General features: G+C 33.3%; 1 protein-coding gene across 1 annotated transcript; it reads left to right on the forward strand.

Moving 5' to 3' along the window:
• Positions 1–3581: 3581 nt before the first annotated feature.
• LOC137816028 (protein HUA2-LIKE 2-like) lies at positions 3582–24005 on the forward strand. The gene is made up of 16 exons (XM_068619130.1): positions 3582–4066; positions 4778–4854; positions 10264–12231; positions 13094–13547; positions 15204–15312; positions 15457–15569; positions 15689–15873; positions 15953–16436; positions 16551–16986; positions 17104–17271; positions 21270–21382; positions 21489–21565; positions 21697–21758; positions 21924–22042; positions 23319–23486; positions 23763–24005. Exons 1-16 carry the CDS (start codon positions 3944–3946, stop codon positions 23787–23789), a joined length of 4683 nt encoding a protein of 1560 aa, XP_068475231.1. The 5' UTR covers positions 3582–3943; the 3' UTR covers positions 23790–24005.
• Positions 24006–24930: the final 925 nt, after the last annotated feature.

Raw genomic sequence — 24930 nt, forward strand, 5'->3', positions numbered from 1 at the left:
AAAACAACCATTAAGACAAATACCCCACCTTAAAAAGTTTGCATTTTCTACTTAACTTAGAAAGCTCATTCATTACTTGGGTTAAAATGAAAACACTCATAAAAGAGTCAAAAAATAATCTTAGTATATAATATTCACTTACTTTTTATGTTGGTTATAATTTTAACTAAGATTTATTTTAAAAGTATTTTGGTTTGTATAAATCATTTATCTATGATTTTGAATGCTTGCACCCTCCACTTCCGAAAATACTTGAAACTTGATATACTAAATATATGTGTTTGTGATTGAAGAAGAAAATTGTGGCGTTTTGTTCTTGTGATTTTGTTTTTGTAGAAGAGCTTAATTCACATGGTTCTTGTTATCATGGGATATATGTTGTTTATGTGTGCATGAACCAATATATAATGCCTTTCTTGTAATTCATTTACTTCCTTTCGTTTCTTTTCCAATCGTTCATTAATTCTCCTTTTCATCCTCACTCATGTTAATCTCCTGCAATTATTATTTTCTTTAATCAAAGTGTCACGTTAGGAAAATTAATGAAGTTAGAGAATTACTACAGTCACTTCCATTCTCATCTGATCAAAGCAAGATCAAGCTTTATGGGCATACAAACATTGACATAAATTTCACTTATCACCAACCATGGCTTCACTAGACTGAGATTTGGGTTTGTAGAAGAACACAATAGTATGTTATTTTATTAGGCGAATTGATTTCTATATTACGTGTGAACAAGCTTTTATAGTTTTCTTTTCAATAAAGATGTCTCTTATTCGAAATAAACTCAAATTTTATACTATACAAATTTTTTGACGATAAAGATGCCCTATTTTTCTTGTTCCTCTCAAGTTAACACTTTCAAGGTGTTGATATATTTCATTTAAATTTCAGACCCAGGATAATAATGATGTCATGGCTTATTGGTTATCCAATGCCTCTACACTTCTCTTGTTACTCCAGCGTACACTGAAGGCTAGTGGTGCTGTTGGAATGGCTCCGCAACGCCGTCGTTCTTCATCAGCAACCTTGTTTGGGAGGATAACTCAAGTAAGCATAGCTTCTGATTCAACGAACTATTTCAATGAAAAACTTTTATTCTTCAGGCAAGCATAGTTCCCTCTTTCTAGAGTTTCCATGGAACTCTAGCTGGAGTAAATCTTTTCCTAGTCAATGGTAGCGTAAGCAGAGGAGTAGATACATTGTAAGACAAGTTGAAGCCAAGTACCTTGTTTTGCTATTCAAACAACAACTTACAACATATGTGGAAAATATATATGGAATGATTTGTGATAATTTGAAGAAAGAAATTTCTCCTTTGCTCGGATTATGCATCCAGGTATGACAATTTATTCTTTAATTTGTAGATTCTACAAACTAGTCTATAATGCATGCTTTAAAATGATTTTTTTTTCCAATTTATACATTTCACATTTCCAAGCCTGGACACCCATATGAGTTCCTTACATAGTTGAGCAAGTTCGCTTACTCAACAATACTCATGGGACTATAATATATTGTTAATTACTATGTAGTATTTATTGAGTGTCACATGGCTTCACCAATTATTCAAATGAATTGTTAATTTTCTTTTTCCTAACTTGGTTATTGAAACATAGGTTGAGGAACTCAAAGAATAATCTGAATGATACAAAAGCCTTTGTTGAACAAGTAATTGAAAAGATTGTAAAAATATAACCACAAAAAGTGATGTCAAATTAATACTATACTTTTCTTCTAATTACTATTTTGTATTGATGTATTGCCATGTGTGCATATTATATTTTGTTGATGACTATATTTATGCTATTTGTAACGTGTTTATATGTTCATTTTATCTTTATAAAAGTTACAGTAAAATACACCCTTTCTCTTTGAGAAATGGTCCAAATAAACACTTTTATTTAAAATTTTAGATGTTTACTTTCTTGAATATATTAACTTTTAGATTTTTTTTTAATTTTAATTAGATAGTTAAGATTTTATTTAAAAAATATTTGTATGATAAGTGTTTATTATGCAGGGTACATTATGCAAGTAGGAAAATGAATATATTATATTAAAAAAAATACTTTCTATGACAATTATTGTTAATCTACCATAAAAATAGAAAATCAATAAAAACATGTACTTATTTATAACAAAACAAATCCAATCCAATCAATAAAAAAGCTAACAAAATAACATAACTAAATGATTAAATAAGTAATGAATTAAAGAGTTAAATTTCTAATATAACCAAATAATATAACTAAGTTGAACTTATAATTAAACTTAACCAAATAACATAAATAAAATTAACTTGAGAGTTTTAAATCATAATACCAATTAATATCTAACTCTAACATGTAAATAATAAGATTTAATTATGATTGAATAATAACTGAAGTGCAAATAATAGTGAAGTGTTTGAGAAGAAAAATAAGAATGATATTTTAAAGCGGTAGCAACATAACATTACATAAAGGAACAAACCAATATTGGTAACAACAATGATAATGTTGTTAAAAGGAAAAAACAAAAATCAAAGAAACAAAAAGTTTGAAATTATGTTGAAATAAGATAAAAAGAAACAAAAGTATTTACTTATACTATATTTATGTAATATTTAATAACTTATTTACCACAAATATTATAGCATTTTTATAAAGATAATTATACCATAATCAATATAAATTGTACCACATTATTTCCCATTTATGTAGCAATTTACTTGTAGTAACACTATCGATGGTTGAAATAATAGCTTGGTTTCACATTTTGTTTCAATTAATAAATCAAACACTTATTTTTTTTAGATTATTACATTATTTTTTAATAATCAAATTATAATTTCAGAAAAATGTTAAAATAAATATTTTTTATTCAATCTATTATGCGATAAATTTATGATTTTTTAAGTATTATTTTTTTTATAATAATTTAATATAAAAGATAAACAGATATTTAATAAATGTAGAAAATTAGAAACCACAAAAATTGATTTAAATAAGGTAATAAATAATTGATTAGGTTTAGTTAGAATATTATTTTATATTCAGACTAATCTGTATATAACTTTTACGCACACAACATTGAGAAAGTTTTACAAATATAAAATTAAAAAATCTTGAAGAATTTAAAAAAAAAAATAAGATGAATAAAATCTAAAAATGATTAAATATTTTTAAATTTTTAATAATTATTTGATATTATTTTTAATTTAATAATAATTAAAATACTTTATTGAAACAAGAAAATGAAAATTTAATAAATTTAAATTATTTTATCCAAACAAAATATTTGAAGAATGAAATAATTTAAAATATAATCAATTTAAATTTAATATATTTAAATATTTTAAAAATTATGAAATTCCCTGTACAAACACAACAGTATTAATATAAGGACAATGAAAAAAATATAATTAATTAAAGTGTAAAAGAAAAAGGAAAAAGAAAGATTTAAATTGAGGATTTACGAAAATGCTGATTTCTACTGTGCAGATAAAGAGTATTACAGTTCTCACCAAAAAGAGATTATAAATTTTATATAATACTGAACTTAGATTAAGGTTTATTTGAGGAGGAGGTGGTGACGTGGCAGAGAGAAGAAAAGAGGGTTTATTTGTTTACATTTTACATTAGCGCACTTCACGGAGTGTGTGATATACCCAGAACCTTGCGCACCCTACACTAAGCCACCACCGCACCAGGACCAGCAGCACCTTCTTCTTTCTCTTCTTCCGAGCCTCACCTAACGAAACTCTTCTCTCTTCTCTCATCTCATGTTTTTCACTCTCACTCAAACTCTTCCTAATTAGGGTTTTCTTCATTCCCAATGCCTGCTAATTATCTCTGCCAATTCCCAACCCTGCCAGCTCCTTCGATCCTTCACCCAAGTTCCTTCCACCTTCACTTTTGCGCTTCGATTCGGAGAAAATCGGGAGCTGTTTCCTGCCATGCCGCCTAGTCGGAGAAAGGGAGGAAAAAAAGCGGCGGCGGCGGCCGCCGCTTGCAGTCAGTTTAAGGTCGGCGATCTCGTGCTTGCTAAGGTTAAGGGATTCCCTGTTTGGCCTGCGACGGTGAGTGCTCCCTGCTAATTTTTAAGTGAATGCTTGAGTTTTTGGATTGATTGTGTTTTGTGTCCAGAATAACATAGCACTCCCCCTTGGATTGCATATTTTGTTGGTTCTCCTATGCTGAACTATGGTGCAGTGAAAAGTGTGTGAATCAATTAAGTCAGGTGGTGTTTTGTTTTAAAGTGTATATTGAATTTTATTGAAGTTTTGGGGTCTGACCTTGATTATCTGGTTTGCCTTAGCTGAAGTTCTGTGTAAGTGGTTGTCTGGTTTTGTTTCAATTAAGCCTTAGCTGAAGTTCTGTTTAAGTGGTTGCCTGGTTTTGTTTCAATTAATTTGGATGTTTTCTTTATGTATATTATGTATTTTATTAAAGGTTTTTGGGTCTGACCATGTATGAGATGCCTTTAGCTTAAGTTTGTAGTTGTTCTGTCTAATTTTGATATTGCATGGATACTGGCTTAATCAAATGATTATCTTGTGGGAATATTTAATGAATGACTTAGTTGGGCGTAGAGGCTCCCGGAACAGATATGGAGAAGGTAAGAGACCAGGGGCCGTTGTTAAACAATTCAGAGCTTTGCTTTTGCATTCTCTGCTGCCCTGTATAGCTGATATGTTTGTTCTGGACAGTTCGACAATTTTCCTCCTAGTTTGGTTTGTATTTTATGAAGATTTTTTTGCTGATTATGTTGTTTTTTATTTTTGGGGCAGGTGGATGAGCCGCACAAGTGGGGTTACTCTGCTGATCGGAAGAAAGTATTTGTTTACTTCTTTGGAACCCAACAAATGTGCGTATTCAAATCCATCTCTCTTTTGATTGAATTGCTATTGGTATTCATATGGTGTTCATGTTTGATAATGAAATGAATATTCATGATGAAATTTCAAACCAAGTTGTTGGAAGTAAGTGATATAGTATATATGTGTGACATGGTTAATATCGTGTTTTACCTAGGGATACTGTAAGGTTTAGTTGTGGTTTTCTTGTTCATATTTCATTGACTTGGTGTTTGCTGGAAATAAGATTTTAAAACATAAGCACTGATTTTCCCTAAATCAATTCATGCAAAAGTGACTCTTCAAAGTCTTAAATCTCAAAATTTAGCCAAATGAACACTAGCAATAACCTCGATTGTAATATATATATATATATATATATATATATATGATGTGAGATGGTATGACTTATGATTTAAGAGTATTACTTATGGTGATTTTGTTGGATAGAAATGTTTATGTACTGCGAGTTAGGCTTTGTGATTGTGAATGCTTGTATCCAAAATGTTTTGTTTTTTGCTTGGTCCTCTTTGTCTTTTTTTTTTCTGTAATAATTTTCCTTCTTTTGTTCTTCATGTTAGATTCTATATTTAGTCAGTATTTTGCTTTTTATTCTATTATGAGGGGCTGAGTGTAGCTCAATAGATTTTGTTTTCTTTTGGCATCCTCAAATATTTTTTCTTGCTAAATTCACCCTATAATCTTTCCTTTATCCCTGTCACTACTTATTCGTATGGTTATTAAAACTAATTTGGAACTTTTTGTGGTTCTCTATTTAGTTGATTTACAAGGAAGTTATAAACTGGTTAAAATTTCAGTAAGTATGTAGCAATCTTGGTATATCTGCACCCTCTGATTTGAAGTTATAATCTTGGTTAATTATAGGAAGTTATAATATTGGTTAAGTATAGGAAGTTATTATCTTGGTCAATTATAGGAAGTTATAATATTGGTTAAGTATTTAGTAAGAATATTTAGAAGTTACACACCTGTGTTATTGAAAAATGGCCATGGCATGATGGCAGCACTAAGAAGGAAAGTGGTGGTGGATTGCTGGACGCCACAGCATGGCGGTGTGGCAGCACATTGTGGCCACTTTAGATGTTATGGAAATCAAACCACCACCCTGTGACTAGTTGTGAGGAAGAACATGGAGCCTGGGATCACCTGACTTTGACACCTATGCAACCCCCTAATTTCATTGTTTTTAATAAATTAATACTGTTAGAGTCCTTATACCCAATCTTGCCCAACAATTTTTTTAGAAGGGTCGGTTATACAACTTGAACCAAAGCCAACCCATGACTGAAAGAAATCTATATCTGCCACAAACTAAAAAGCAAAACAGATCTGGTTCAACAACCATGGTCACTCAGTCAGCCACTGGTCCCAAATGTTAGAGTGAATGACCGAGAACACATATTTACATATTGATTTATATTGCTTAGGAAAAAAAGGACTTGACATGTTTTCCATATTGACAAGACTCACACTAGAACTTGAAGTTTACTAAGTTTAGTAACCATTTGTTTTAATTTTTACAAATGTGAATGACCTAAGTGATCATGCAAAGGTTTAGGAGGAGAGGAAAAACAAGATATACATATGACTTGGTCCTTGAATAGTACGATCCTGTGCACTCATGTCCAACGCTAATCATTCAACTCGTACCATGCTCCTTTATAAACAAATGAATTGACTTCAAATGTTACAAAGCATATTAATGACTTAGTTATTTGACTTAGAGAGATAAGGTTAGAGGGGATGCAAGAACAAATAGAACAAAATTTTAATTTAAAGGAGAAATTGAAACTTGACCAACTCCCTGAGAAACAACTTTGGATTCGTTGGCTAAGGTTATTAGATGAAGAAATTTAAGAGAAGAAATGGAAGAGAACAAGGGGGCATTAGCATAAATACGATTAAGAGCACACAAGTCAATTATCCTTGGATTTTGACTTTCCATGGATGGTGAGATGTAGAATTTTTTAGAAAGTGGGATGTGTGGAAAATTGTGCTTGACTGCTGGATTTTAATCTCAAATATTCTTGCTATTCCTCACCAGAAAACTTTGCTTTAAGTATTTTTGGATTTCAAGATATTTGTTGTTTTGTTAGTTAAGCAATGTAAAAAATAACAATTTTCTTGAGTATGAACTATTCTCTTACACTTAAAGCATTGAGGACATCCTTGACCACCAGGTACTCTATTGCCACAATCTCCCCTTCCACGAGTAGATACCAGTGTTTTCAATATCGGATAATGGAAAATATCAGCAACCGGAAAAATCCTTTATGAAGTTATAATGTAAACCATAATAGGTTACAGCGTCACTCGGAGAGATGCTTCAAATCTGATGGTCACCAAAGGAAAAGGTGGAGTTGGGGAGATGACAACCAACAACAGTGGATGATGGAACCAAACAATGTAGGTAGAACGAGATTAACTTGCTTTTATACTAACTTGAAAGCATATATATGAGAAAAAGAGCTTGAGAGATCTTAATAAAGAGGTAGAACTAAGATCTCTCTACTGATTCAATTTCTCACACACACACACATAGCTTACAGCAAAAGCTTAAGAAAAGAGAAAGAAAACTTAATAGCGTTTACCCTAGGATTCCAGCTTAGATAGATATAGTACCCAACAACTTTTGCTTAGAAGACAATATAAACTATTCTAAGAGGAACTACTCTCCAGTACCACATTTCATTTCTCTGAAGTTATCTTATTACCTTGTTCATGGTTTTTAACCAATTCGCATATTCTTTAAGGCTTCTTGTACAGCCTATAAACTATAATGGATGTTTAAGGTTAGCAAGAAGGAATTGCATCCATCTAAAATATTAGGGTAAGATACATGATGGGATATAAAGGGTTTAGTGCTACTTCTTTCTTTCTTTACGGCAATGGGTAGATAAAGTTTGGTTTTCTTCTTAACAGGTAAAAAGGATTTCGCCTTGCCTATAGTAGAGATTTTAACAAAAATAAGACTAGATTTAGGTTCCATTTCTCATGATTCTCTTTGAGCTTCAGTAGGAGTTGGATCCAATGATTGAACATGCTATTAGGGCTGATATTTCTCTACTCAAATTCACTTGGAATGATTCTTTGGGCTTTGGGAGGCTTTGTTTATTTTTTCTGAATATGTAGGAATGGACATGGTTAGTTTTGGTGAATTGGGAGTTGTTTGAGAAGCAGATGGAAGATTGGGGATTGGAAGCATTGGAGTAAAGTGAAGTGTTGGTAACTAAAGGTGTTTAACATCATGGAACTTCTCCCCTTGACAATGTGAAGAATATTATCAGAGGGGTTCACAAAATGTAACATCTACAGAAAACAGATTTTTCTGGTTTGAGGTTGGAAACATGTACCCCTGCTAGACATTGAAGCTTGCAAAGGCACACTTGAGTGTTTGTGGATCAAGTTTGCCGCCTCAAATTTGATCATGAAACAAAATCGAGATAGCCAAAAAATCCTGAAGCTATGTGTTTGCAAGATATTTGGAATACAGGCATCTAATGCTAGTTGCTGCAATGAGGATAGCTCCATCATAAGTTAATTTGGTACAAACATCAATAAAGGACGCAAACCTTCCTGCTCCTTTAACATATGAAATTTCAGAAGATTCTCAAACATTTGTATGCATAAAAGAAATGGAGTATTCTTGAAGTTTTGTTGACAACAAGAAAAATGTACCCTATGATGCTTTCCACGCTCGCAAGATTCACAATTCAATGTGTTAAAAGTCCAAATTCTCAGGCAGGAAACATAGATTTCTTCAAAATGGAAAGGTGTATGAGTAAGCTTAAAATGTTTTACACACACACACACACACACACACACACACACACACACACACACACACATATATATATATATATAGGTTATGTCACTGGGGATTACTAAACTTAAAATAGTTACTGGAAATGTATTAAGGTACATGACTAGTCACTTTTATATTATTAACACAATACTTTCTTTAAGTGATTGTGGGTCGTGGCATGTGAGGCAGATAATTCAGTATGTGAGAAGGTTTGTTGAGAGAAGAACTTTGTAATTATGTGAATTATACACGTAACTGAATGAACAACAGAGCTTAAGCGGCTGTTAAAGTTTCAAGATAGTTTTGCAGCTTTTCTTTGTTGTAGAGTTAGCTTTACTCCATCACTGTTTTATCTGGTTTAATTTCCCTGGTGTTCTGTTGCAATAAGTAGACCATAAGTTGTCTTGGTTCAGGGTTTTACTTGGTTTTGGTTTGTATCATGTTCACGTCCTCTCTGCAGTAGTAGAGAGCTGAATTGGTGTTGGATTGAGAGGCAGGCGTATCCAATCCAGCATCTTAGTATGCTTAGACCAGCCATGAATTCTAAACTCAAGCTCTTCTCTCTTAGAAGTTTGATTGACTTCTTTTGATTTCAATTCCAGATTCTGGCATAGCTTTGTCTCCTGGCACAAACCATTTTAATATGAAATACGTTGTAACAGAAAGTTATGTAGTTTAGTTATGAACAAGCCTTGCCTTAACTCAGATTATAGCCACATTTTAAGCTTATAAGTTTTTAAATGTGTTCCATATATATGTTGATGTCTCAAGTTACATAAAAGTCCGAGATACCTCAATCTGCATTGAGTTCAGCTACTGGTTTGTGATGATAGTATCCTCTGTGTTCTCATTGTTACTCTAAGGTGGATTGTCACAGAGATGATGAAGCCTCTGCTTCCCATTTAAAGGTAGCACCAATCTAGTCCAATGATATATAATTTTTGCCATCCAGTTGTACAGCAATCCTCATATTTTCGAGGCTGAAATTGGACTATTTGTTTTAAGGGTTCTGGAGAATAGGCTGTTGCAGTGATAGGGGCATTGGGCTTGGGAAAGAAAGGAAGGACAGTTGCACCCGAGCCCCTCTAAAGGCTCTGATAAGATGAGCTGTAGGGGTTCTGGAAATAATTTTCCCATATTTTGGGATAGGCACTCTTCTATAATTAAAGATAATTGATAGCTACAACTAAGGTTCAAATTTCTACATACTTATTGATAGATGACAAATTTCTACGTAGTTATTAGATCTGAGAAAAATATAGGAACAAGATTTGATATGATTAAATAAGTTATGATGTGAGTTAATATTGATTAAACCATTCTTGATCCATACTTAATTAGGGAAGGAAGTGGCTTACACCAACTTGAGAGGGGACGAATTATAAATTAGGTGTTGAAATTTTAATTTCTATTTCTTAATTGATGATTTCATTGAATGAATGTGAATTGTTGAATATGTTTTATTTTTAAGCTAACTGTAAGACTTCGTAACTGTGTTGCATTGTGGAATCTCTTAATTATTTCCTCATGTACTAGCCTTAATTTTATTCAGCTTGAAAGTTGTCTTAGTTTGAAAGGCCATTTGGTTTTGCAGAGCATTCTGTAATCCTGCCGATGTAGAAGCATTTACTGAAGAGAAGAAACAATCTCTTGCTAAACGTCCAGGAAGGGGTGCTGATTTTGCACGTGCAGTAAAGGAGATTATTGAAAGTTATGAAAAATTGAAGAGTGAGAATCTAGATGATGACACTAGCTTTGATGGTGAAGTTGCCATTGCAAATTTGTCAAATCCAATTGATCCATCTGCAAACATATGGTTAAAGGATCAAATTGAGGCTCCTTTGGCAATTAATTCACAAATGAAATCTTCAAATTGTGTGACTGACAGACCTGAGGTAGTTTGTGCAGCTGAGGATGCTGTTGCATTGAGGAATGAATCTTATAATATAGAGGCATCATTGGATGAACCTACTGATAATGCTATTGTGGCTGCAACTGTAAAATCACCTTTTCCTATTACCCTTAGAAATGAACCAGTTCGAAGGTCTAGAAGCACATTACAGGTCCAAGACTTTGTTGTACCTTATAGTGATGGTGAAAATAATGGTGATGGCAATGTATTAGTTGATTCAATTCCAAATAGGGATATACAAAGGAGTAAATGTATCAGGAAATCTCCTGATCTTTTAGGTTGCGATGATACTGATTCACTTGCATTTGCCTCAAATTTTAGCATGGAGGATAATGATTCTGAAATTATTACAATAAATTCTGATGTCTTTACTTTAAATGACGGAAGTACGATAGATTCTAATTTAAAACTTGAACAGTCTGAGCCTATTGGGTGTCCTGAAGGGGAAGATGATTTGAACAAAGGCCTTGATCTAGAAATAAAGACTGTAATCAGCAAGAAGAAAAGAAGACCAAACAGGAAGAAAGAAACAAATGATGATGGTGCTCGGAATGCCTGTCAAATTTTGCTGAATATGTGTGAAAATTCAAAAGAGAGATGCCCTGTCCAAGATGGAGACGAACATTTGCCCTTATTGAAACGAGCCAGAGTTAGAATGAATAAATCATCATCAGAGGCAGAAGAACTCAATAGCACTGTAGAAGTCCAGGTGAAGAGTGGTGATGAAGATATTACTGACTCACCACATCAGATAATTACCTCCTCAAATTGTGAAAATGGTAGCCTTGCTGAAGGAGGCTCATCAATCTTGAATGAAGCTTTGGTTAATGTTTCTCCTTCTAATTTAACAGCTCCATGTTCAGAAAATGGTTCTCATATTTGTAAGATTAAGAAAGACCAAATGATTGGCTTTTCTGTGAATGATGAAGCTGCTTTACCTCCATCTAAACGTATCCATCGTGCTTTAGAAGCAATGTCTGCCAATGCTGCTGAAGAAGGTCATGCTTGCATGGAATCATCATCCTCTGTAATGGCATCAACTGGTAGGTGCTGTATATCTACTAGCAAGAAATGTCTTTGTATGAATGTTAATAATGAAGGAGGTAACGATTTAGAACTTCAAAGGTTGGATTATTGTGGCATTGATTCTTCTCATGTTAGCGTGTGTAGTTTCTCAACTCATTCAAATACAATTATTTCCATAGAGAATGAGTCATCTATAGAAGTGGATAAGCAGTTGGCCAAGTACGAAAATGAAGCTGGGAAGGATGCCATCCCTGGTGATAGACAGCAAGTTGGTGAAGATCTTATTGATTCTGTTGTTTGTTATCCAGCCAAAATAGTTCCTCAAATTCACTTACACAGCAAAATTTCTCCTAACCTTGATATGAAATGTTATCAAGTTGGAAGCAATGAAGATTCACCAGGTCCACCATTGTTACCAAATGGTGATGGCAACATCAGACCTTTGAACCATTCAGATACATCAGATACATTGGAGCATGGTGGAATAAGTCCTGATCCTGTTTTGGGGGTCAGTGAAAGTGATAAATTATTACCTCAAAATAGAATTAATGTGCCCCAGAATGTGGTGGCTGTTTGTGAGGGTGTGAAGCAAGTAGTTGGTGACAGCAAACAAATTAATGATGCGTAAGTATTTTTAGCTTGTACAATCACTAGATTCTGATCACACCTCCTTCGGGAGAAAAGAAAAGATTATGTGATAAACATTTCACTTTAATTATTTGTGAAAATTTGTTTTTCTATTTCTTTAAGGAAAAAAAAGCATTTCTGGAGAAGATATAATTTTACCCTCAGTAAAGTGCTAAACAAGCTGTTTTCAGCCTACACTGAAACATTGAGTTTCAAACTTTTCTCATCCAAATATGGAAGATGTTATAACCTTTACAAACTTCATGCTTTCCATTTTCTGTTATGCTTATTATTGTTCATTATGAAATTTGACTGGATGAACTGGTGCATTCCTTGTTTAGATCATACATGTGCAAATAGTTGTGTTTTCCAGCCTAAATTCTTAGTAGGTACAATTTCTGATTAAGAAAAACTGAAGGTAAACACATCTCGATAGCATTGAAACTAAGAACATGAATTGAGCTATTTTCCTTACTCAGGAAAAACAGAAAAGAGAATACTGCACTCTCTGAAAGAATTATAAGCCCTCATGTACTAGTATAATCCAAATGATTTTCATGCATCATGCTCCCTATATCCTCATCATTTTCCATGTGTCCTGAATCTTTCACCTTCCCCTCTCCATTTGTTGGTTGCCACCTACCCCAGCTTGTTCTTCTATCCATTTTTTTAGGAACATCTCTATTGGGTAAATTTGTTACCCTTTTGTTATTCACACTTTTGAGTGGGGTCTATGAAATTCAATCACTGGGGGTCATATAATAAACATATTTTAATTTTTAATCAATCTGTTAAAGGAAAGTATAGTATGCTTCATTTCTTTCAATTCAATAAATCTCATGCTATTATTTCTTTTCAGGCATGAGGTTGCTAAAGAAGTAAAGTTTAAAGGACAAGAGGAGGATATGAATTCTGTTTCAATATCAAATGATTATTCAGGTGAAAAGGGTAATTTGGGGATTCTGTCAAGCCCATCTTTGACTGATGGGAGAGTCTGCCTTCCACCAGGTTCACCTCCAAACACAACATCGGTTTGCAATATTTCTACATCAGACAGTAGTAATATCCTTCAAAACGGAAGTTGTAGCCCTGATGTACACCAAAAGAACACTCTATCGGGTCCTACCGATGGATGGAAAGATGGGATTGTGGCAAATGACCGATCAAGATCTGTGGGCAAGTCAACTGAAGCAGGAGATGCTGCTTTGTTGTATTTTGAAGCAATGCTTGGGACACTGAAAAGGACAAAGGAAAGTATTGGTCGAGCAACACACATAGCTATTGACTGTGCAAAGTTTGGCATTGCAACTAAGGTAATGTGATAGTGCTTTCTAAATTTTTATTTTCTTCCGCGTCAATAGTACATGTTTAATCATTGAACTGTTAATGTTTTGTTTATTAGATTAGTTTTACTTCTGATTTTGTAGTCAAGGGGACCCTTAGTAGTGTTGGGTTTGGATAGTTTGTATAGGGGCATTGTTTAAATCTTGATGCTGTGATGCTGCCATTGTACACACACAAGAAAGCTTTTATGGTCTATGTGTGTGTGCCTTTCAAGGCCTTTCCCTTCTTGTTCTTCAAGATGACCTTGATTTTCTTTGCCCTTTTTTGGTTTTTAGGGGCTCAGGATGTAAATAGAAGCAAGGTAGTTAAACTCAAGATTCTATTTAGATGGGGAATGGGGATACAAAATCACAAAAATCGCCGAATTGTAAGATGAAGTATAAGATTCTACAAGACATATAAACTTCACATAAATACATATAACATAAAATAAACAAGAGAAAAAAAACCCCATGTAACAAATCAAAAGCTTAAATTTATAATCCCGGATTAATAAGCATATGAAAGTCAATGACTAAACCCCATACAAAACTCAACTCCCAAGTCATAAATGACAAACAAAGCTGCTTAAAGTACTGTAGTAGTACGAAGTGACTATTAGTACAAAACACTACACTTGAACACCTAGACTAGACCTCTAAAATAGATCATCCAATCATAATCACTCAAGAGATCCTCATTTATTCCATAGAAAGAGAACCAACAAACCACACAAACAGCAGCAGAAGCAGAGGAGCTAAGCAGTGTCCCTCAAGGATGACAGAGAAGACCTCTGGTCACAGTGGTTCATACAATGAATTTGGGGCTTGGGTGAGAGGACACAGATTTTTTGCTAGGGGCTGAACATATGCAGGGATGTCAGGTCAGCGAAGGTGTTTTCCTCTATTATTAGTGTTGGGGTTACAGAAAAGTTGGTTTGGGGATTGGGTTTTATGAGCTTAGGATTACAAAAGCCCAAAACGATAAAAGAAAGAAACTTGACTCACTACTGAAAGTTGGCACATTAAAAAATGTGATCCAAGCAAACTCGGAAAGCTCTCAAATTCCACTGATTTTACAATTCCCCATGGCAGGTCTACCTATTCTGCTCACCAGTGATTATGAGCAGGGACGAATAGAAGGCTGAATTGAAATTATTGGTGTTCATGCATTATAATTATGATTTTTTGGATACAAATCTTTTGATTTCTTTGGGAGGAAACATTTGGTTTTGTGATAACCAAAAAATTGGAGTCAGTTTCATTGGGCATGCTTGAATCTTGAAGATTGTCTTGTTTCTGTTGCGAAATCCTTGGTCATAATTCCTTTTTCTTTCCCTAAATTATTGAAGAATAAATTGCTTGATGGTTTGAGACAGTCTTCTAGCTCATTGTTTTTTTTTCTTTTGGTATCATTTTTGCTCATTTTTGGCATCCCAATCTCTTAGAGGAACCTAATTTAATTTGTTTGTCCTAGTATAAATAAGTTTGCACCAATATGTTTAGATTTCAATCTTATGAACCATAATGGGAATTAAAACCAGTTAATTTGCTCTAAATTTATTTCCTTATAAATAAGTTTGCACCAATATGTCTTGATGATATATGCATTTTTTGGGGGGGCTGGGCTTTGGGGATGTATTCTAGGTGGTTGAAATTCTTGTCCATAATCTGGAAATTGAGACAAGCCTGCATCGGAGGGTGGATCTGTTTTTTCTTGTTGATTCTATTGCTCAATGTTCTCGAGGGTTGAAAGGTATTTTTCTTTTCAATTGTTTGTTTCTTGAATTCTGCAAGCACAATCAATAGAATATGTGCACATGTATCTGTTGATGTTGTCAACATAACAGAATTTATGGCTTTTGTATCTGTTCATGTTGAAAATATATGTATTTTCCAGGAGACATTGGTGGAGTGTATCCATCAGCTATGAAAGCAGTGCTGCCACGTCTATTGTCTGCAGTTGCACCTCCTGGAAATGCTGCAAAAGAAAATCGTCGTCAGTGTCTTAAGGCAAGTTAATGGATTTTTTTTCCTGTTTACTGAAGTTAATCATAGATGCTCTCTAGTCTTCCCTTCAAAATATTTTTTTGGGTCATTATTCTTGTTAAGTTTTCCTCCCAATTATGTAGGTATTAAGGCTATGGTTGGAGAGAAAAATCCTTCCTGAATCCATTATTCGGCATCATATGCGGGAACTAGACTCATATAGCACTTCAGCTTCTGCAGGTGTCTTCTCACGCCGTTCATTAAGAAGAGACAGGCCTTTTGATGACCCTGTCAGAGACATGGAGGGCATGCTTGATGAATATGGAAGGTGTGATGCATAAAATATTGACTCTGCTTTTCTACTACTTCTGTAGGTGTGTTTACTCAAGTTGCATTTGGTTTTGCAGCAACTCAAGTTTTCAGCTACCTGAATTTTGCATGCCCCGAATGCTTGATGATGGAGGAAGTGATTCTGATGGAGGGGAGTTTGAGGCTGTCACACCTGAGCATGATTCTGAAACACATGAAGTGCAAGAAATGGCTCATGCAATTGAAAAGCGCAGGCATGTGTTGGAAGATGTTGATGGTGAGCTTGAAATGGAAGATGTGGCTCCGTCAGTTGATCTCGAATTAAATTCGATTTGTAATGTTGATAGAGGAAATGCCTCTGATTTTGAGAAGAATCTTCCTGTGTCCTTTGCTCCTCCTTTACCACAAGATGTGCCACCGTCTTCCCCACCTCCACCTTCATCCCCTCCACCACCACCACCACCACCACCACCTCCTCCTCCTGTTCCTCTACCTCCACCACCACCTACTTCACACCTCATGCCAGCTACCTCTGAACAATATCATGTTGCAGTTGATTCAAAAGGTTTTGAAGATTCACTGGTATGTTTTACTCTTTTGCTTGTTATTTTTAAACTGAGTGGAATAAGTTGCAGCATGTGACAGCTGATGTTATAACCTTTTCCTTTCTACTTGGGCTTTGGTTCATTTTTGCAGACCTTGAAAGCCAATGTACTGCATCCTATGGGTCAGCCCTTTGCTGAACCAAGAAATAGTCAACCTGTCAGTGAGGCAATTAAGTATACTGTCCATGAATGTAGAGACGAACCAATGCCAATGCAGGCGTCTGCTTGCTCTTTCAACACCCTCCCTATACAATCAACTGACATTTCCAGGAATACAGATGGTGTTACTATGCATAATAAAGGTTACTCGATACCACCACCTCACCATGTGCCATCCAATCAGTTTTCTTTTGTTCACGGGGAACATCGAATGAAGTCTCAAAGGGAGGTTCTGCCACCTCTTCCATATTCCAATGATTACCACTTTGTGCAGAGCATGAAGAGAGAATTTGGTTATGACAATCATGAGAGATTAAAACCACCTTCATATGATTACCAAGAGATATGGAATGATCCTCCTTCTTATGGTAAGACTGATAACTGATGATGCTTTTGGATTGTGATTTTTGAGGTGAAGGTGGTAGGCATGCTGTGGTTTGATTTGGTTGTGTAGTAATTATCTTTCCTGGGATTTCTGCTTTCAGGTCCTTGGTATCATGACAGAGGTGTAACTGCTCCTTATGGTTGTCATCCAAGTGAACCAGGTAGTTTTCCAGGCCATGGATGGAGATTTCCTCCCCCACCAATGAATTACAGGGACAACTTGCCTTTTAGACCTCACTATGAAGATGCAATTCCAGTAGCAAACCGAGGTATATACCCCTCTGATAGATTTTCATCAATCTTTAAAAAATCTTTATTTTCTGATGTACATTTGTTATTGGAATTCGGAAATATTACTTGAAAATATTGAATTGAGGTTTAAGATAATTATGTTTCAGGCCCAAGATTTTGGCAGCCCAGGTGAAGAGAAATTACCAATAAATGAAGGCTGGCGTACTTCTGTCTATCTGCAGGCTTCTTTGGTTATCCTTCACTAATTAGTAACCATTGTTACTTATAATTCACTCATTGAATGTTACATACAACCCACTTTTTGGCGTGGGTCCTGCCTTTGTTTAGAAGAGGTGGATTTTATTCCATCTTTCTGTACATGCAAGAAAAGTCTTTATAGAGTTCCGCAGAAACTGCACAGAATATGGCCATAATTTGCTAGATTTGTATATATACATATATATGGCAGCCTCTTCTGCAGAATGCAGAGCAGGAAGAAGAGTCATTGTACAGTCGTTGGAGAACTGTAGCTTATCTCTAGGCTGTCAACGTATCAAATTCTTTTGTTGTCGATTATATAATTTAATTGAAGGAAGCTCTTACAGTTGGTCATCTAAATACAAAATAAATAAAAAAATTAAAGGACTTGAAATTGTTTTCATAATATAGAAAGAAACTCCCCTTGGGTAACTAAGATGAGTTACTTTATTCTTGTTGAGTGTTGGCTTTATTTACTTCTCATAAATGGCTTTTTGTCATGCACTCAGTGTGAGCACCCTGCAGCCTGTAATTTGATGGCTGATGATAAAACCTTGGCCTAACATTCAAATGTGTGGGGCCATTTCTAGCCTCTCCATCATGGGTTGTTAGAATTGATTAAGGTTGTTGGTATGTGCAACCACGCAAATGTACCGTCTCATGAAGGGCATGCCTAGCTGTTAGCATCATAAACTTTGGAAAAGCTTTCTTAGAAATTTTTTCTTTTTTCAAATGAAGCAATATATTTAAATTTGAATAAATGAAGATCCTCTGCAGTTTGAAACAAAGCCCGCATGATATCGCAGCCATTCTTTCAATTTTAATACTTGAGATGTTACATGAATGGTGAGATTAAGAATTGCACAAGGTGATAATTTCCTACGAAGAGGTTACGGTATGAAGCCATGACTCTGATGTTTCGATGATACTGAACAACAAATTGACCTTTCAACCATATAAACGATTGAATATTTATTTTAATGATTAGATTATTTAAAACATTATAAAATTCGTTATAATAATTTAATTGTAGTATAAGGGCTTGGATGTAACCTTCTGTAGAATTTGTGTGTATGCTATTTGTTTAAGAAAATTTTATATTAGTGGAAACTTGCAAAATTGTTATCTTTTTTTTCTTTATTTTCAAAATGTCATCTCAAAATTAAGAATTGAACTCTTATCACTTTAAATAAGTGTAATTATGACAAACCATTTACTGATAAAAGTGAATATGTAAATTATTCCATTCCTCTCTTCTTCCAGTAGGATGAAGAAGTAACAAAAATTGTATGAAAAATAGTTGGAAGTCAAATTTATTTCTTGCACTTTTCTACCTAGAATTGAAGGCTATGTTATAATTCAAGATGCAATAGCACTTTACAGGTTTGAGGTTGGATTGTGTATGCTTTGGAAAGTGATAATGATGAAGAAAGTGGTCTGTTACTTTTATAAGTAACTGCTCTTCAATAGAAACCGTTATGTTATGTGTAAAGTTTGATATTCTTTTTACAATTAATATATGTATAATTTGAGAAGATAAAGAGAAACTGTTATTCCCTCTAAAGATTTCAACAAAACATTGTACCTGTCCTCTTTTTTAATCTATTCTTAATAATTTATATATGTATTTAGTGACATATAAAAGTAAAACAGATGACATTTTCATAACTATTTCATTAATTTAAATTTAATATTTATATTAATTTTTAAATTTGATAAGTTTATTCTAATAAATTATTTGGATTATTAGTTTTTATTTTGATACCATAATTTGTAATTTGAAAAAAACAATATTATAAGAAAAACATAAATTACAAATTTGCCTAAGTGAAAAATAAAGAAACATAATCCATAATCTATATAGACAAAGAAGATTTTCTTAATTAATGTATATTTTTTGTTTTGATTTACTTTTAATTGTATTTTAAAATTAAGAAAATAAACTATTCAAATATTAAAGGTGACATAATCGATAGAGTCTGTGTTTTGGAACTACTCTTCTGTTTGTATACTCTTTTATCATTTTTATAAACATAATTAATTTTATTAGGAAAAATTACATATTATAAAAATTAATAAAATATTACTATTTCATGTGCATATTTTCTATTTAAAAATTATATACAAAGGGATTGTGTTTTGTAATTGCTTCTTGATTTATTTATTTTTTCTATTTTATCCTAATAAACATAGAAATCGGGTTTGTAACTACTCTTTTATCTGCCAACTTTTCTCCATTTTTATTTATAACAATACATAAGGATTTTCTTTTTGGAACACACAATTTTTTCTCAATTGTATCCTTAAAAAAAAATAACAATTAATTTAATATATTGGTTAAATATTTTTTTTTCAATTTTATCAATGTTATTAGTTTAATAAATTTTTTATCAGTTTAATAATTTATTCTTTTACAACATTTTTAAAATAGCGTATTTCATGAGTTACAATATTTTTGAAATAAAATAACGTATTCCAAACTTCAGTTCTTTATTTTTTTTTCTCATTTCCTTTTAATCTCTTGCAAAAACTATTTCTCAGTCTAAATTCAATTTTTTTTTCCAGTTTAATAATTTCTTTTATCAGTTTTATAGTTCTCTTCCCTTTTATCTCATACTCACTTTTTTTTTTTGGAGATATTTATTCTCATTTTGCTTTTGTTCAAATTGTTTCATCTTCTTTACATACATTGTGAATTATGACGAGTGACTCTTCATCAAATGCACTCTTTACTTTTCAATCCCCCTCACTCACTCTATTTTCTTTACTCTCAAATGAGTAAGTTTCTCATTTTTTTTTATAAAATACTACAACTGTAAACCTAACCATTATTTTATTTTATGTGTTTTAGATATTCCGGCATTGTTTATTTATTCACCATGTTTTTCCTAAACTCTTTTTTCTTTTTTCTTTCTATAAAAACTCAAATAATTATTTTATAAACATTAATCATTTACCACTTTTGTTTTTGTCTTCAAAGATATTTTTTTAAGTCTTTAAATCTAAAAAGATATAAATGTTTTATTAAACTTATTTCGTTACCAGACTTCTCAAATACTGTCATTGATTGAAAGTGGTAAAGAAGATCCAAAGTGAAAGTGCAAAGAGAAAGATAAAAATAAATGTGTTTTTTTTTCACATTAACTCAATTTATGTAAAGGAAAAAGATGGTTACTTGAAAATCATACAATCACTTATTGAAATATAACATTAATAATGATATTAAATTATTAAAATATTATTTCTCATTTTGTATATTTAATTGTAAATTTAATTTTAATAAATCTTATTACATATATAATAAATAAATATACAACTATGTATAAATAATAAAATAAAAAATGTTTGCGATAATGTAGATATTATATGTTTGCGTTCGTCAAAATAAAATAAATACAAGAGATGCGATAATGTATAGAGTAACTGATAAGATAAAAATAGAAAATATATAATGAGAGAATTTAATTATCATAAATTACAGATAGACTTTAAGATGAGTTTCTTATAGTTTCTAAAATTATACCTTCCCGTTACAACACAAAACAAGACAGTAGTATTTAATAATAATAAAGAAAAACTGTGAAGTGCGTAATGAATTAAAAAGCCTTCGATGTGAGGAAAGTTTGTCAACTTTAATCATGAAAAAAACGCAAAAGTGGTCCACCTGCCATCACTGGACCACAGTTAGGCTATTGAATGAAATCCGAGAAGTGAAAGAGTTAAAGAGAAAGCACAAATTGGTAAACCCAAATATTTTCGTATACACAGTGTACCATATAAATTGAGAAAGCAAAGAGAGAGAAATTTGTGAGAAGAGCCTTATCTCAGGTTTCAGAGATGGGGGCTTCGGAATCAGTCTCGGAAAAGTCCATCCATGAATTCACGGTCAAGGTACACACTCAGAATCTCAACATCAGAAAAACCCTTATTTTTTTATTATTTGATTTTTGGAAATTATTATAGAAATCTCTCACCATATGCTTCATGGTTGCCACAGGATGCCAAGGGCAGAGACGTGAACCTCACCACCTACAAGGGGAAGGTTCTTCTTGTAGTTAATGTCGCTTCAAAATGGTATTTTTACAAACTCTCTTTTTTTCTAATTCAACTTTCTCTGTGTTTGCTATAAAAATTCAACCTTTCTTTCTCTTTCTCCTTTTATTGCTCCTGGGTTAGCTGATTAACTCTGTGGGTGTAAATTACAGTGGATTTACGGATTCCAATTACACCCAGTTAACTGAGCTTTACGGCAGATGCAAAGACAAAGGTACGGTTTTTAGGTTTAAGAGCAGTTGTTGGGCTTGCATGTTAGTGGATTCTAAATTTGTGTATTTTCAGTGACCAATTACTTTTGAACTTGGGTAGATTGAAGGGCCTACAATTAATATCTTTAATTCGTCATATTTGAGAATGTTTTGTTGGTTGATCTCAGGTTTTGAGATACTGGCATTTCCATGCAACCAGTTTTTGAAGCAAGAGCCGGGGAATAGCTTGGAGGCAGAGCAATTTGCCTGTACAAGGTACAAGGCTGAGTATCCCATCTTTCGAAAGGTATGTACGATGCTGGTTGTTTGTGTAGGGCATTGGATCCTCTACTGTTTGTTTTTCTGTCCTAGATGTTTGAATAGAACGACGATACATTGATTTTTTTGGTTTGTTCTACTTTATTTTGTAATCAAATGCCGGTTGGTTCGGTAACTTTAATTTCGTAGTCATTAGTATTTATCAAATGGGAAGGAATAACAGGCCCAATTGCTTGAGTCTATTGAATACCATGCAGGATCCTTTAGAAGTTAAAACTGTGATCTAGACATCTAGTTGTGTCATTTTATTATTTATTAGGCCTAGTGAAACATGCCGAATAATTTGGTTAATGGAGTGAAAAAGTATATGATGGAGGTGGCCAATATTGAATTTGAGAAAAAAAGGCTGTCTCATTAAAATACGAATGTTGTAAGTGTCATATACCTTGTGTTACTTAAGATTTGACTTGAAATAAAATCTAATTGAGCATTGAGACAATGTGGCATGTTTTTTACTTATCTGAATTGTACTGTTATTTGGAAATTATGTCATTTAACATTAATGGGTTGGTCACGAAACATGAGGAACAGGTCTAGAATTACAGTTTTCTTCTAATAAATAAAGGCAAGGCTGAGCAAAAAAGCTTTGGCACTGCACTGTTTGCAGTCCATTGGTGTACATGGTTGGGAATAAATGCTAGAATTTTCAGGGGAGCGTTTTTTGATCTTCTAAGGGATTGAGTATGTTGTTTAGCTTCCTTGTGGTGTTCTGCAAATGGTTTTTTCAAGGGAGTGTCTTCCTTGGATCTTCAGAGAGATTAACATGTTTTGTTGCAAGGTTTGTTATATTTTCTTTTTTGGCCTTCTTTTCTCCTTTTACCCTTCTCTGTTATCAATTTTTCTCTTGAGGATTTCTTATCTTCCAATTTTGTGTCTTGCTCTTAACAAATTCTTTGCTTATTTTAGAAAAAGGTCAATACAGTATTGTCAAATGAGCCACATAAAATGTATCGGTGAAGGAATAAAGATAGGAAAATCTGTTCTTGTTGTTGGCACTTGACATCTAGTTTTTGAAAGCAATGAAGACTTGATAGATGCCAAATGAAAAGCATGTTGGCAGTGTGGTTAAGTTTACAAATAATGTTTTAGTAATACTCTTAGAGTCTAGATTTAGCTAATTATTTTTGACTGTTTTCCTGGTGAGTTATGCATATTTGCTATTGATATATTACTATTAAGGATGTACTTTCCATTATTTAACTTAATGTTGTTAACCGTGTATATTGAATTCCTTTGATTTGCAGGTACGTGTGAATGGACCTGATACAGCACCTGTCTACAAATTCCTTAAAGCAAATAAACCAGGATGTATGGGTTCTAGGATAAAGTGGAATTTCACTAAGTTTTTGGTTGACAAGGAAGGGAATGTCCTAAAGCGTTATGGTCCAACCACCTCACCACTGTCCATTGAAGTACTACTCTCTCTCTCTCTGTTTATCTCCATGGAGCGCTTATGTAAGATTATGCCCATTCCATTTTTATTTTGACGTCTCATCCTTGAACAATGACAGATCCTGTCACTAAAGGCTAAGATGTCAAGATATGAATGTAGTGAGGCAATCTCACATGGTGCTCTAAGGATATGCAATGATTTTTTTTGTGAGAAATGTGTGGCTATTCATATGCCACTGAAAAATGTTGATGTGTAGCTCTCGAAACTTGAAATTATTCTCATTTTCCTTTTACAGAAGGACATCAAGATGGCATTGGGGTAGGCTTGAAAGACTCTACGATCACTTCAAATTGGGGCTCTCTTGTTGAAGATGATTGAACCATAAGGAATGTATATTTGTAGATGTTTCTTCTAGTGAGAATTTCTTATGTCTAGGTCTTTTTCGCCTTTGATATGTTAGAATTCTGTTTTGGTTTTGTGATGTAAATCATTACTTTAAACTAATTGATGGAGGTTAGTTTGAGTTGTTTGTTTACAAGCGTGTTTTCATGTATCAAATAGTAAATGCATCTAATGTTCATCATGGCCTCAAATACTAAATGCATCTAATGTTCACCATGGCCTCAAATAGTAATGCATCTAATGTTCATCATGGCCTCAAATACTAAATGCATCTAATATTCACCATGGCCTCAAATACTAAATGCATCTAATGTTCATCATGGCCTCAAAGGCTAAATCTATTTAATGTTCATCATGACCTCGGGTATTACAATGTAGGAGGATGCATCACTTCTTTCTACCAAGTCTATCAAGAATATATTTATTATTTATATATGGATGATTTGCAGAACCAATATACTTCTTTCTACAATAATGTACATTTTTTATTATCTAAATTCTCTCAGAAGATTGTTTTTTCTCACTAAATCCACCCCTCTAAATTCACTGTTAATGTAAGCATAAAGGGGAAATGAATAATGTTTTTGGTTGGTAAGTGAATTTTCTATTTTATTACATGTTAAACATTTTCTATTTTATTACAGCAGGTTTTGATGACTGTGACCTAAAAATGATTAAAATGTAATACATCTTATGTGTTGTAATGAATGAAGGATAGATTTTGATCACGGGATGAAATAATTATTGAATTGGAGTGTGGTGTTATTTGACAAAGAAATTTCCATTATAATTTTCTTTTTGGTGTTGACTCCATAATGGGGAGGTAAGTATTGAAAGAGAAATGTTAATAATGCATTGTATGACATTTAACTCTATTATTTGGTGCATTTCATGAGAGCCATATATTGAACACTAATAATGAATGAATGTTACATGGATTTTATTGGAAAGGATATGTTGTGATGGCTAAGTTGTTAGAAAATGGAGAAAAAGAAAAGTAAAAACGAGATGACAGAGTGGGAGGCAAGTGATGAAACAAAGTTAGAAAGAGTTGCAGTGTT

Source organism: Phaseolus vulgaris, chromosome 1, assembly GCF_000499845.2.
Source record: "Phaseolus vulgaris cultivar G19833 chromosome 1, P. vulgaris v2.0, whole genome shotgun sequence".
Taxonomy (NCBI): Eukaryota; Viridiplantae; Streptophyta; class Magnoliopsida; order Fabales; family Fabaceae; genus Phaseolus; species Phaseolus vulgaris.